Here is a 15,327-nt window from a genome sequence, read left to right on the forward strand (position 1 = left end):
TTGACATTTCCAAAAATATTTATATCTATTAATTTAAGCCTCGAATCAAGCCATCACGAGATGACATGAATCATGACCATAAACGTTTGATTCTGTGATTTTTTTTTTGTTGAAAACGGCAAAACAAAGGGTATTTATTAAATATAGTATATCATATAATTAAATATAAAATTTAAAAAAAATCACAGAAAAAAACGTTTTATGGTCATGATTCATGTCATCTCGTGATGGCTTGATTCGAGGCTTAAATTAATAGATATAAATATTTTTGGAAATGTCAATGGAAAAATGCATTGAGTTTTTTCTTCCGGCACCAAAAAAAAACAGGAAGTGGGCGGGAACTGCGACGCTCTATGGTTATGTAGTAAAAGGGGCGGGTCCCCTGTCTCACGTGGCTTACTGTAAGTACCTGTGGAAAGCCTGGTTTCCATTCTGAATTAACCAGTGTGATCCGGTCTAAAGCCCGCCTACTATATCCGGTAACTTTCAATCATTATTATACAGTTATATTATACCTCTATGGTTTCCCCCTATCCGCTCAAGACCCGGATCAGTCCTGGTGAGTCCAGGCCAGGGCTGTTTATCGCAGTGGTGGGGAAAGTACTACGTTTAATTGCTTTAAAAGTATCTGCAATGTAGAAACACTCTGTTACAAGTGAAAGTCCGGTAATCTAAATGTACTTGAGTAAAAGTACAAAAGTATTGGCATCGAAATATACTTAAAGTACCAAAAGTAAAAGTGATCATTATGCAGAATGTCCCGTTTCACAAGGTATCGTATGTATAAAATGTTTTACATTGTTTTGAAAATAGCAGATCTATAAGCTCGCAATGCGTTAATGTATTTTTGTAATGATAATTCAAATCTACAAAGTAACTATTAAACAAATTAAATAATTGTAGTGGAGTAAACAGTAAAAAATACAATAATTGCCTCTGAGATGTAGTGGAGTAGAAGTAAAAGTATTGGAAATACTCCAGTAAAGCAAAAAATACCTCAAAATTGTACTTAAGTACTGTACTTGAGTAAATGTACTTCGTTACTTTACACCACTGGAAGTGATGATATTTCCAATACAAGTGTTTGGAAACGTGTTATTTGATAAAGCCGTTGGATAAGACCGCTGCCATTTAGTGATAAAGCCCCGTCGTTTAGCCGTATGTTTAGCTTATTTCGTTCTTTATTAGTTATCATTGGACGCAGCCCAGGCAGCACACTCGCATTAACCTCGCATCACCAGTCTTTCCACCTAGGAAAGCCTGGTCTCTGTTACTAAAGACCCATATGATCCGGTCTAGGCCACGCCTACTAAAAATAGAAAAAAGAATCCTCTTTCCGGATTCTGCCCATCCGGTTTTGCGGTGCTGCTTTGTTTTGGTTCCCCAATCCCTATTTAAATGGAATAGAATTTCCCCGTGGGATAATACAGACGCTAAATAGTCTCCGGATAGTGCACGCACATTTACATTTAAAAAATAAGCTAAACTATGCCGCATCAAGGATTTTATTAGGACGGACCTATTTTGGGGTGAGACGTCTTTCCGGTTCTGCCCATCCGGCCACTTTTTATTTTTTTAACTTCCGCTCCCGACCGGATCATATACCCGAAAAGGAATGGTGCCCAGGCTACACTCGCATCCTCTCGTTATTCCGATGCTAACTAGCTTAGCCGCCCCAGCTAGCCGAGTCCACATCACGCCTCTCATAATTTATGAATGCCAGCAACTGACGCTGAAAAACAACGTGTTGGTATACATTATATGTTAATTTGAAAAGCTACCTGTTTGAAATTCCCAGTTAAATAACATTATTGTCATATTGCTTGATATCTTTATGTACCATTTCTTTCCCCGCACACATCACTTGTCAGGATGGCCGAGTGGTCTAAGGCGCCAGACTCAAGGTTAAACCTTCCATAGACATGGGTATTCTGGTCTCCGAATGGAGGCGTGGGTTCAAATCCCACTTCTGACATACATTTTTGATTTCCATTACATTAAACAAACATAAACTGGATACTAGGATGTTTCTTTTTTCTTCTTCAGATGTTTGACGTTCCATGTAAAGTTTGGGTAGCCTTCTAATTAATATTTTAGTCCTTTTATTTTACAATGTTGCTATAATAAAACCCATTTTTCGTCAAGACTTAATCTCTTGACTTTACCATGATTAGCCTACTTACTACTACTACTATCGCTATTATTTTTTGCTATTTTGTCTGCATGAGCCGAAACCCAAGAATTGTACTCTGATATAAATATAGTATATATCTGACTTATGTATAGTATTTGAATCTCCTCAGCTCAAAACTGACACGAATGTCGATTGATGACCATTGCAGGTTGAAGTAGGTTATTTGCGTGCAATGGAAATCAGCTGTCAGGATGGCCGAGCGGTCTAAGGCGCCAGACTCAAGGTTGAACCTTCCATAGAAATGGGTATTCTGGTCTCCGAATGGAGGCGCGGGTTCGAATCCCGCTTCTGACACTACTTTTGCACCGGAATCATGTGAATACATTGTGTTGATAGACAAAAGCCGTAATGAACATAGGAACATGGTCTAATAATGCTGATTTACGAATTATTTAAAACAATATAATATAAATAAAACCACCCTGCAGCCAATATATCTAGAAGAAAAGAGGTCGAATCATGTGAATCTCGGCCCGGGATCCATAAGTTAGTTAGCGGCGTGGCTGGTGCGTGGCTCCAATGAGGATATCGAACTCCAGTCTTGTGACGTTACTCACGTTAGTCATCTGATGTCAGGGACTCATCTATGACATATATGACTTTACGTATGACCTAGTGGAAAGACTGGTGACGCGAGGTTACGTATGACTAACCATATACTGTTTAGTGTATAATACACTAAACAGTATAATACACTAAACAGTATCAGACCGATCAGACTTAAATCTTGCCCACATTTTTAGTAATACACTGTGTATTACTAAAAATGTGGGCAAGATTTAAGTCTGATCGGTGCCCCATACTGACTTCCATTATACAAGTTAAGTTAAATCACAGTAGTCATGACAGACAACTAACGAATTTCATGTAATTTTCTTGCCATCGGTGTTAAAAAATGTTTAGGTGCATCTGAGCACTATAACACTAGGTTGCTCAAAGTAGGCTACAGCATACTATTTGTAAACCAATGTTGTCGACCAGTGTTGCCAGATTTTGCGAGAGAAATTACCAACCATCTATGAAAGCAAGCCCAAAAGAAGCAACTAGGCTACATGAGCCCTTGCTAATACACTGTTTGAGAAACACTGGTTTAAACAACATTAGGAAACAAGCCCAAATAACCATAAACTTGGGCTTTAAGCGGACATGGCAACACTGTTGTCGAATCCTCTTGAGCTATTTGAAGACCAGTATTCATTTCAATAGAAATGGCGCCCTCTTGCGGAGCTAACAGAAAATGCGTACAGCACCTGGTACTAACTAACCTCGCGTCACCAGTCTTTCCACCTACTAACCAAGCCTGACCCGACACCGGACCTGTGGATCAGTGTTCAGGCTGGTTGGGGTGGCACTGGCAGAAACACATTTTTATAGATGCCTTCATGCCTCCGTCCGTCAATTATTTTGCACTCACTCGATTAATTTAAGGTCCTTGTTTCATCATATTAAAAATATAAAATCCACTAAATGCACATAAAATGCACCAAGACAAGTTCCTCGTCTGTACTGTCAGAATCAAACAGGTTTGAAACCTCCTTAGCACAGATTTGCAAAAGCAAGAACAATTCCAACCAACCAAAACCACAATCTTCTTGTGATGGCTGATAAAACGTGTGTATTTGTTACACTTTAAAGGACACATTCATTTCACTTTAATTTATTAGGCACTATTACCTTTGCTTTATTTGCATATAGGAAACTGAGGGCAGAGAGGTGGGGAAGAACATGCAACACAAATGCTCCAGTTGGTCAAATGCTGGGATGTACAGCCTAGGGCCGGGTTTAGGGGGGTGGAGGCCCCTGGTCTTGAGTTGAGTTATTGGTGGGGCCCACCTACACCACAACTTATTATTATTAATCATTATTATTATTATTATTATTATTATTATTATTATTATTATTATTATTGGCATCATCTAAACTACATAAGAATGTAATGCAATGTCAAAGCTATAGGCTAGTTGATACATCAACACAAGAACAAGTGGTAGGCAATTCAAATGTGATATGCACATAAATGACTTTATTCATTACATAATCATACAGCAAATTAAATATCTCTATTTAAGATCCCTTTCCATGAAATATAGCAACATCTAAATAAAACATAACTTTAAACATAACACCAATTTATAAGGCAACTATAAATCTAGATCTATATAAGTGATTTCTTTATAATGTCAACAAAATAATCTTCGATATTAACAGCTAGAATATTCAAATGGATGTATCTCCACTGAATTAAGAACAGAATATGTTTACAACAGTACTTGCAGTGTTTGTTTTAATTCCACAATGACCCTATAAAAAAAGAAAAACCTATATACTTTGTTTACCGGAGTACCCCAGAGGTCTATGCTAAACCCTCTCCTTTTATTCCTCTCTACACCAAATATTGTTGTAGAAAATTGGTGTCTACAATCTACAAGCTCACAACGTGGCGCAACACAACGTGTTGTTGTGAGCTTGTAGATCGCCTATCTTTTCTATCATCTCCTATATTATTTCTGAATGTTCACCCTAGAATAGGGACCCTAGAATGGTTCACAGAATTGTGAAAGCAAATAGAAATGAACAAGACAAATCTATGAACTTGAGATATTCCATACTTTCCATTCAAAACTCTGTTACCTACTGTACGTGTTCTGTTTAGTTGACAGCATGCACTACATGAATTATCATTTCCCTCTAAAGTGTCTTCTGTGTATTTAAGCTGCCCGTTTATAATAGCACAAAAAGTCACAATTTAAACAGTCAAAGTGGTTCCCTTGGTGTTGTCCCTCTTAGAACAGGCCGTTGTCTTTCTTCAAATTCTGTTGCTTCCAGGCTGGCATAGAGTAGAAGTCAAGTCGAGAAACACCGAGAATGAGTGCAAACTCCTCATTGGACAGGTACTCCTGCAATCAGGGGAGTCAGACAAGGCCAAATTGTCAAGTCACATTTATAAATATATTGTATGTATTTCTGGCATGAGATACAGTAAGTCTCATAATTGCGAGCATAAAGTATGTGTGCGTAGAATAGATGCATGCTGTCTCATCTTGGAGGAACTTGTTTGTAAATTGTTATGCATGCAGGTTAAGCAAGAACGGGTTAACTTGTAGTTCTAGGCGATGGATACAATCTAATATCATGATTTTATCGATATCGATACTGCAATGATAATGTTGTATAATTTGCGGCCATAATGTAATGTAAAAAATAGTGACAATATCATATCTACAAGCTCATGTGTCATGACGCAACGCATTGTGAGCTTGTTGATCAGCAACATTGAACGTATAATATACGCCTTAAGTGATTGAAACCAGGAAAAGACACTTATGTCATATCACGATATTGTGGTATCCGAAATCCCAGACTAATATCACAATATCGATATATTTCCCAGCCCTAGTAACTTGACACCTTCTGTCAACAAAGCTCCCAAGACCCATAAACTATACACTACAAAAAACAAATAGGCGCTGGTTCCATATAACATGAGTTAAGCCTAAAGTATACTAAGTCGCACAACGGTGTCAATCGCTGAAAATACCTGACTTTCAAGGCAACAATGTGAGGCATCGTGCACTTGGAAATCAGTTATTTTTTAGCGACAGTCAGACGTATGAATTAGGCTTTAACCACTTAATATACTCTATACTTGTCCGCTCCTGTGTTCACTCTAACTACACCAATCTCTTTGCCGGAAATAGCCGATCTACAAGCTCAGAACATATAGCAAGCAACGCAACACGTTGTCAGCTTGTATTTTGAGTGTTTGTCCTAAAATATGGACGCTAGGGTTCAAACTTCAAGTGGTTATAAGAATTGATCCCTGGGGTCACCTCTTTCCTTGTTGGGTCAACTCCTTCTGGCAGTTCTTCGGGCAGGAGGTTGAGCAACTTCTTTGCAGGGACGGTGGGCAGACGAGAAGGGGCCAGCATGTTAACAACTCCTTTAGTGCTCTGTGGAGGACCCTTGCTCCTGTCCTGTAGCGACATACAGTATCAACGTGGTTATACTGTACTGTACTGTATAATAATAAATAGCATATATCAACAATGGTGTACAGTTAGCATAGCTATTTATAGAACTAATAGTAAATAAATTAAAATTGCATCTGTACAGCCACAGATTTGTGAGGCGGGGTCTTTTACAGTCTATATACATAAGTATTATTTTGGTGAGACAGAAAAGAGGCTACGTATTGCGGCAGGCTTTTCTGCAAGGAAATAAAACCTGACTCAATATTGAACCCATTAATGTATCACTGTGTTGTTCATCTGTGTGTGTAATAAATATCTTTTGTATTATAATGATTGCCCCAAAAAAAGAAGAGTGATTTAGTTTGATTATTTTTAAGCCTCACCACAGTGATCTTGATCATGTCAGTGGCATCTCCGAGCTCAGACTTCAACTCCTCATAGGATTTTGATCCCTGGTGAAATAAAAGTCAAGTTTACTCTCAGATGCATTTTTCGTTTGATAAGGAAACATGAAAACTACCTAGCATCCACTATTCTGGGCATGTCATAATAGCTGAAAATAGACAAACATTCAGCGAAAATAGATGAATATTTGGCAACAAATAGGTGAACATTCTGCGAAAATAACAGATCTTGTTGTGAGCTTGCAGATGAGCTATTAAGTGGTTGAGTTGCAAATAAAGTTTAAAACATTTCTGCAAACAAATTATTTAGACTCGAGGAGGGATGTAAAATATTTTCCTGTTATCAAGCTCCATACATGCCACTTTTGGGTGTCCCAGGCATGGAACCACCCAGTGAAGGTAGGGGGCTCAAAGCCCTGTTTGACCAGAACAATGGGGGTGCCCATGTCACGACCGCCAGGGTGGGAGCGTAGGTACTCCTCTGCGGTTGTAATCGCCGCCTCTTTCTCCTTAACATTAGAACCTTTGCCTACCCACAGGAACACCTGAAGAACACAATGAGCAAAGGGTGAGTTTTCAACCACTTGAACTCCGGCATCCCTGTTCTGGGGGGGAATGTTCGTCAACGACGCATCGCATTGCGTTGTGAGCTTGTAGATCTGCTATTTTTGACGAAGAGCCTACCAAGTACATCAACAATCAACATATGTAATGTACAGCATTGGTTCTCAAAGTGGGGTCCAGGGACCCCCAGGAGTCCTTGGGGGGGAGGGGGGGGTCCCCAGCAAAATATTTAACATAGCATCACAATCATTTTAACCACTTTATCCATTTATATGTTGGCTATTCAAAAATAGCAGATCTACAAGCTCACAGCACGTCACTTCGTGCCGCGCAGCGAGCTTGCACATCTACTATTTATGAAAATATTTAGAAAAATATCGGAAAATATGAAAAAGATTGAATGATTTTGCATTCTTTTAAATATAAATCTTCTCTTCTGGGGGTCCGTGGACAAATGTATATCAATTTGGGGGTCCTTGACACGAAAAAGTTTGAGAACCACTGATGTACATCTATCACAGGTAAACAAAGGAAGTCATACTGACCATATCCCAGATGTCTAGCAGCATGATGTCATCCTCATCCATGTCTTCCTGGTCAAAGTTGGTGATCTCTGTGGCCAGGAAGCGTCCTGTCTGATTGGAGCACTCGAACAGCCTCGGGGTGATGTTGTTATGCTCCTCCTGTAGACTGGTGAGGAGGACATTGGGGGTGGTTAAACTCTTTCAGCATGGCCTCCCTACTTCATCTAAGTGTTTTTTTTTAAATAGCGAAAATAGCCAATGTACAAGCTCACGATGCACCGTTGAGAGCTTGTAGATCGGAAATAGGGCTTCAGCGGTTAAGGTGCTGCTACTTACATAATTGTGCATTGTGACAGAATGTTGGTGTCACGGTCACCCACCCCTGTGTCTTGTTCTATTATGTGTGTTTATGTGTTTCTTTTTTGCAGGTGATGGATCCTTTTCATGCTCATTGGAGTTTTAGTTATTGAATTCTTTTCTAAAGACACCCTTAGAAACCCATCCTTATCCCAACAATAACCACACCAAATCCATGCCTAAATATAACTGTACTAACTGCGCCTAAACGTACTAAAATGAATTACTGAAATCCAATGGACCATTGATTTTACAATAATTTCTTGATTGTGGAGCCTATTCACCTGTTTCCTAGGCTGTGTTTTCCACTTCCTGTCGGATTTCATTGGATATCATTAGTCATCTGACCAGTTTCATTGGATTTCATTGGCTCAAGTCGACAGGAAGTGGAAAACACACAGGAAGTGGAAAGCCTAGGAAACAGGTGAATAAGGTTCCTGGACATTAGCAGTACAGTAGAGTTGCAGCAGAACAGATAGTTTGTAATGCACTTTTAAAAGGTAAGATGTTTAAAGAATCAGATTGTATATAATCATTACATCTGAATCAATTATCATTTAAGCTTAACTGGACTGGAACTATCTGAGGTCTAACATGAATCAGGCATTTTTTGGAATTTGGTTTACGTCAATATTTCGTTCCATCGCTCTGGGTAGACAGAGCAGGAGTGGGTCTTCAGAGCAAATTCTTGCACCTGTGGGTGTTTCTCTCCTTTGCTTCGGCCCGGCTTTAGCTTGCTTCTCATGTGCGCAATTCTGTTTTTTCTTTAGTTTTTTACACTTTACCACATCATCTCTCCACACCCGTGACTCATTCACACATGGCAGCACACTGCTGATAACTCATATGTACACATTATTCCATAATAGTTATTTATAATACCCTTTTTGATCTTTGCATTTGTGCGTGATCCCCCCTCATTAAATCATATTTTACACTGGGCACATGGGAGACATCTAAAGTTTTCCTTTGGCATAAAGCTCAAGGCCGGGTAAAATGGATTATCAAGCTTCCATTTGAGATTTGAGATTTAGATTTTCCTTTTTTATTGCTCAATAATACACAACAAGCGTGTCAAGTCAGCATCCGCTGATTGTAAAGCATTTTGAATGCATTCCTGCATTCATGCCTGCTACAGTAGCCTATACCTCTTGCTGTTGGCGTACTGCATCTTGCCTTCCAGATTGACCCAGAAGTGAGCAGGCTCCTGTCCCTCTGCAATGACCCGTTTCTCCCTCCTGGAGATGATGTCTGCCAAGGTTTTACCCATCTCCCGTTCATCACCACTGCAGCCCTGCATGTGAACAATGCCATACAGCTACGATGTTAAAACCTTGATCATTTGGATGGCCTTAAAGATGACTCAGCACTGTTTCAAATAAATGCCCTCCTTAACCACTTTAAAACCTGGTGTCCCTATATGGGCATGTCATATAATATCATTAACAGAAAGGTTTTAAAAAAGTTACATTTTCTATTTAAATAGATGGATGATATACAAGCTAACAACACAATGTGATGTGTTGTGAGCTTGTAGATCGGCTATTTTCGCTCCATGATACCAGTGTTAATTTCTTCAACTAAAACTATGACGAAAAACAAAATAAAAACTAGACTAAAATGTTAGGGAGGGACAGGGACTAGTGGAGAAGAGATCCAGTAATTCATTTCAAACGGTATTCAAAAGTAATCACACAAGCACGTTTTTTTAATCAGGTAAGATGGTGTGTTTATGTTGACTTGACATACAATGCAAGCTAAACAAAAAAAAAATCACCTCTGACCTGTACTTAGAGAAGAAGAGTAATTAGAGAAGTGACACAGAGTTGCTTATCTTAGTTCATAATTAAAAGATTGTTTGACATGCTGAATGAGTGTAAAGTTTCACTGTCCTCAAATTGAAACGAAATAAAACTGTACGACTGCAAAATAATGTGTTATTGTCAGAAAGGCTGGTTTTGGTCCATTAACTCCTTCTAACGCCATGGACCAGAGCTATAGGTTCAAGGCAGGTTGGTAGACATTCCCTAAGCAGGCTTAGGGAAACTTTTTAGCTCGAGACCCAAAAGAGAAATTAGATGTTTTGCCTGGGACCCATACTAGTGAAAATAGCAGATCTACACGATCACAAAAGCTGCAAGAAACTTGTATTTTATTTTTATTATTAATTTATGGAAATTATTTGGTTTATTTTATTTTATTCATGCAATACTTTTGAAACATGTTGGAATTCATTTAATTGCTGTAGAAAAAATATATATTTTTTAACATTTTGTAATCTTTTCCCTTTAAAAAAATGGAAGACACAAAAAGGGGATATTTACTTGCGACCCCTAAAAATTGGTCTGTGACCCAAACAGTGCTTTAGATCCTCTGGTTTCCCCGCACATTTACCCCATCCCCCGCCCTCCCCCCACACCTGCTGCAGTGCAAACAGACTGACACACAGGTGGTTGACAACAAGCTCCATTATATTCGGAAGTAAAACAGTGAAATAAAGAACTTGTAATGCAACCTTAAACCTCATGGAAGTTGAGCAAAGTTGTGAGTGTAACAGTTTGAAAGACTTGTTGTGACATTGGTGTTTTATTTCCAACTGAGTGCATTCTCCAGGTGAGTTAACATTTAGGCTACATTCAACAGAGCTGAATTGTGTGTAATGTCACTTTCACAAAGACTACCCAGGATAAAGCAGTGTTGTCTTCTGTAGGCTATATAACAAGTTCTCTGCTCAATCTGTATTATCACTTTATTTTGTAAGTGGAGTTCTACCGTTATGGCAGTAATTATTACACAATTTACAGTAATAAAAACATCAAATGTAAAAAATACAATATTCATGTAAAATATTCAAAATATTTGGTGAGAAATCTAAAGGGTGTGCTCACATACATCCCCCTGCACAATGTAGTTTGTTAAGCGTCAATATCTCATTTGGTTTAGAAGCAATTGAAAATACTAATAAAGTTGAGTACTTTGTTGAGGCCCTGAGTAGCTCTGGGGTTGAATATCTGTAAACTAATCCAATATAAAACTAACTTTACGGCGGGCCCATTGACTGTCTGGCAATGAATCATGTTCAGTGACTGTACCTAGCTCTGGAATACTGTGTATGTTGTGACGGGATACAGTATACATACGTATTAGGTTGTGTATGTTGTGACAGGATACTGTTGAAGGTAGTGAGTTGGTGTGAAAGGGTATATTATAATATATATGTATGTGACTCTTGGGCTTATGGTGTTCCTCCCAACCTAAAGTTCATAGAAAGGAATACCAGCACTCACTTAAGTCCATTTAGGCTCTTTTTTATTTAGGTCATAGCTCCCCAGCAACAGCGTCAAACCGGACGTTTCGGCCCAGAGGCCTTCTTCATTATTCCTTTCTATGAACTTTATCTGCCTGAACCGTGCACCCTGTACTTTGGTACTTCGAAAACTCGTCTCATGAGTGCTTGCTTCCTTCCTTTTCAAGTTCCTCCCAACCTACCCCGGACCATATAGGAGCTATGTACACGGGTACAAGAGCAGGTACTATGAAGTACGAATCTCCACACAAGCCCTTGTCTTCGCTGCAGCCGAATACTGTGCCCCAGCCATGTGTAAAAGCCCACATGCCAAAAAGGTTGATACTGCCATTAACAATGCTCTCCGTATCATGATTGCATGAAGCCCACCCCTGTCAGTCCTAGCGGAATGTTCCCCGGCCGGCCTCCAACGAGAGGCTGCTACCCTCACACACTAGCAAGGAAAGCCCAGAAACATGATGGGCATATCCTGCATCACACCACTACGACAGCGTTGCCTCTAAACAGACTCAAGTCCCGCCACCCATACAATAAGGGGGCACAACGCACAAGAGATGCTCAGTTCTATCCCTGAGGACCTGTCTACAAAGGCATGGCATGGCTGCATCCTGGAAGCAGGAGTGGGAGTCATCTGGGGCCATACGTTGTCACAGCTGCATCTTGGACCCAGGAGACGGCGTCAAAGCAGAAGACCTCCCACGCCGGCAATGGACCCTGCTGAACCGACTGCGTGCTGGAGTTGGCTGCTTCTACATATTGAGCAGACAGCCGGCCATATAATCACCACCTGTCCCCTGTATTAGGTCTCTTTGCTGTGGGACCTGAGATGAGGGAGTGGCTGCACGACATTGAGCTGGACATGTGATGATGATACACGAAAGAAGAAGAAGGTACAAGAGCCAAGGTGATGAGCCCAGACGGCAACAGTGAGGAGTTTGGCATCCTGGCAGGGGTGTTGCAGGCAGCCATTGACCCTGGGAGATCCCAGCAGGGCAGGGAAGTACTGGCGAGCTAGCCAGATGTATCGAGTGTCGATGGCTCATCTGGAGATGGAACTAGAGAGAGGGTGGCTCTATCTCTCTATCCGTGGGTTTCAAAGTTTGACCCTGGCCATCACTTACACAACTGATGAAGTTAAGTAAAAGACGGCAGGTAGGAACCTTCTTTTTTTTGCTGCTGCTGCTTGTGTTGTATGCTGTGTGTATACTAATGTGATTCAAGCTGTCCTACTTTTGCTGTCATTGTGGGACCCAATGTAGCCTGGTAAACCCTCCCTCCGGAAATCTCATTTCTATTTGATTCCTGGAGTGAGTCTGGCATGAACCGCCTCTCTGCAATATTGGCTGTGTATGCCAAACGGCCGCGCCTATCAGCGTCGTCGCTCATTGTTCTGTGATTGACAGCTTACGTTGGCCAATCAGGTGGCGAGTTCGAGTGAGCCCAAAACACGAACGGCAGCCATCTTTTTCTTGTGCGGCCAATTCTCCGCTATTTTTTTACTTCAAAAAGCTCTCTAACTTCTATTTTGAGGCACGGAATTTACTTATAAGATATCGTTTGGATAGAATTTAGTTGTTTAACTTCATATATGTGGTCAATTAATCATGACAAAGCCTATTTAAAAAATAATAATTAGAGAACCGGTAGGGGCGGGCAGTGACACCATTGTACCCGAAAAAGGCAACCCATTTTGGGTATGGCTGTCTCAAAAGTCCCGTCGCGTCACATTAAGACTGGTGAACTGCTGATTGGCTGAAGGGGAAAAATTATCATTGGCTGAAGGGGTTGTCAGTCAACGGTATTACTCCCGCCCAACTCCAGCACAGCCAATATTGCAGACAGGCGGATCAGGCCAGACTCACTCCTGAAATGAAATGGAATTGAGATTTCCGGAGGGAGGGTTTACCAGGCTAGGACCCAATGACTGGGTGACAATGAAACATGTTCAGTGACTGTTTCTGGCTCTGGAATTGTATGCTGACGTGAATCTACAGTGTGTGTTGTGTCTGTGTCACTACGTTGAAGGTAGTGAGTTGTAACAGGGAACAGTATGTTGTGCATGTGGCTCTTGGTCACTTCAATTATGTGTGAGTTTACTTTTAAGTTCGAGGTAGAGGTTTTGGGCTTTGACATAACAGCTGAATTTAAGACTGATGTGGATCTACAGTATGTCTGCTGTGTTGTGGCTGGTGTTGAAGGTTGTGATCTGTGACAGGGTGGCTGTATTGGTTCATGTCTTGCTTGGTGGCAACACCTCTGTCTAATGTAGGCCTATTCCTCATGGCCATTATTTCTTTCTGTCTTTCTCGACATTTTTTTTAAAATTCTGTTGCTGTCATAAAGCTATAAAAAAAACAGTTGCTGTACGTTCCCCAAGGCTACTGTGTTTGTGTCCAAAACAGTACAGGACAGTATAGGTGCATTATAATTTTGGCCATTGCTTTGAAAAATCAGAAGGCAAAAAAATACAGGGCACCAGTGGTTAAATATGCTATTAAGATGTTTTTCGTTTTCTTTGTTTGTTTATAGGCTATTCTATTATCTGAACATGCAGTATTTTGTGAAAATGATGATGTGGTAATAGGCTATTCGTAGTGTTATCCCATAATTAGAATGTTCTATATGTGATATATTTTATGATAATACTGTTGCCACTGTCATATCTTAAATCCAATACCTGTGGTGGCCTCATTTAATTGTTTTAAAGACATTCTTTAATTTTTTGACTAAAACTAATCGCTAAAACTGGACTAGAATCTTTTCGTTAAGTTAAATTAGCTGCCAAAATTAATACTGACACGATGACAATACAGACACGTTGTGTCATGCAGTATTAATTCATTTGGAAATGAGGTTAAAGAGGTTAAAACATGATTTACCTTTCCATACCACAGATAGCAGCAGGTGTCAGTGCTGAGCACAAAGACATCGTTGGAATTGAGGGAGGAAGACCGCGCAGGTACCTCGATGGCACGGGTGTTGAACTCATTTGTGCCGCGCACTTGGAAGAGATGTAGGGCAGAATGGCTATGTCCAGAGTCCTCCCTGGTGCTCCCTTCCTGTTAATTCAGAAGAAAAGATCTGTAGCTTTAATGAAAACATTGTTCCTTTTGAATTACTTCTCAAGTGAACTATAGCTGTATTTACCTCATAAATGATCATCTTTCCTTTGAATATAGCCATGAGGTGTAGTGGTTCTTTCCCCATGGGTACACGGACCTGCACAGGTTCTCCATTGTACTGCTGGTCCAGAATGATGGCTTGTAAAGCAGAGGCAGTGAGCTCGGCTGTACTTGCATGGCGACCCTATAGCATGGAGTGGATACAGTCATTTCTGTGTTGTCTGTTTAAATTAATATCACAAAAGAAAGATTTTAAACAGTCCAAAGCACTTTCTTTCAAAATATATATATTTCTTTGTCCTGATGAAGGCCTAACAATCTTTTTCTTTGATTTGATATCATCTTTCTGAACATTTGGACCTTCCTGCCTGGTTGTCCTACGCACCAGCACCACCTGCTGCCACCAACCTGATTGATGATTGATTGATGTACTTTATTTATAAGACATGAGAACATCCGTACATGGAAGTACATATTCACTATATAACGTCTACTAAACTGGGAGACTCATTAAGCACTGAGCTTGTTTAAGATGAGATCCCCATGCACACATACATACACACCTTTGAGGTGTGCATCGGCCTTCTTTTAAAAAATAGCCTATTATTGTCTCCGCCAGGCCGAAAGGCATGGCGAGAGTATGTTTTGCCCCCTGTCCGTCCGTCCGTCCGTGTGTGTGTGTCCGTCCGTCCGTCCGTGTGTGTGTCCGTCTGTGAACAGCTAATCTCCCGCACCGTTGGCTTGATCGCAGTGAAACTGTGCACACACACTCCCTGGATGCCAATTCAGAACCTCTGCCCCAAAATTTTCACATGGGCCTGTTATAGCGCCACCAGGAGGCCGCTTTTTGCAAAACACATTTTTTGACAGTACTCCTACAGATT

General features: G+C 40.4%; 1 protein-coding gene across 2 annotated transcripts in view; it reads right to left on the minus strand.

Annotated features, from left to right (window-relative positions):
• Positions 1–4,269: 4,269 nt before the first annotated feature.
• vil1 (villin 1) overlaps positions 4,270–15,327 on the minus strand; it is a 29,834-nt gene continuing 18,776 nt past the window's right edge. For both annotated transcript variants that reach the window (XM_080457183.1, XM_080457184.1), the window contains exons 13-20: positions 14,469–14,627; positions 14,201–14,380; positions 9,163–9,308; positions 7,679–7,823; positions 6,926–7,114; positions 6,549–6,617; positions 6,025–6,168; positions 4,270–5,091 (exon numbers count right to left, since the gene is read on the minus strand). In XM_080457183.1, coding sequence (XP_080313309.1) covers positions 4,978–5,091; positions 6,025–6,168; positions 6,549–6,617; positions 6,926–7,114; positions 7,679–7,823; positions 9,163–9,308; positions 14,201–14,380; positions 14,469–14,627 — 1,146 coding nt within the window. In that variant the 3' untranslated portion in view covers positions 4,270–4,977. The remainder of the gene's footprint in view (positions 5,092–6,024; positions 6,169–6,548; positions 6,618–6,925; positions 7,115–7,678; positions 7,824–9,162; positions 9,309–14,200; positions 14,381–14,468; positions 14,628–15,327) is intronic.

Source organism: Gymnoscopelus braueri (genome assembly GCF_963280865.1).
Source record: "Gymnoscopelus braueri genome assembly, chromosome: 18".
NCBI classification, from domain to species: Eukaryota; Metazoa; Chordata; class Actinopteri; order Myctophiformes; family Myctophidae; genus Gymnoscopelus; species Gymnoscopelus braueri.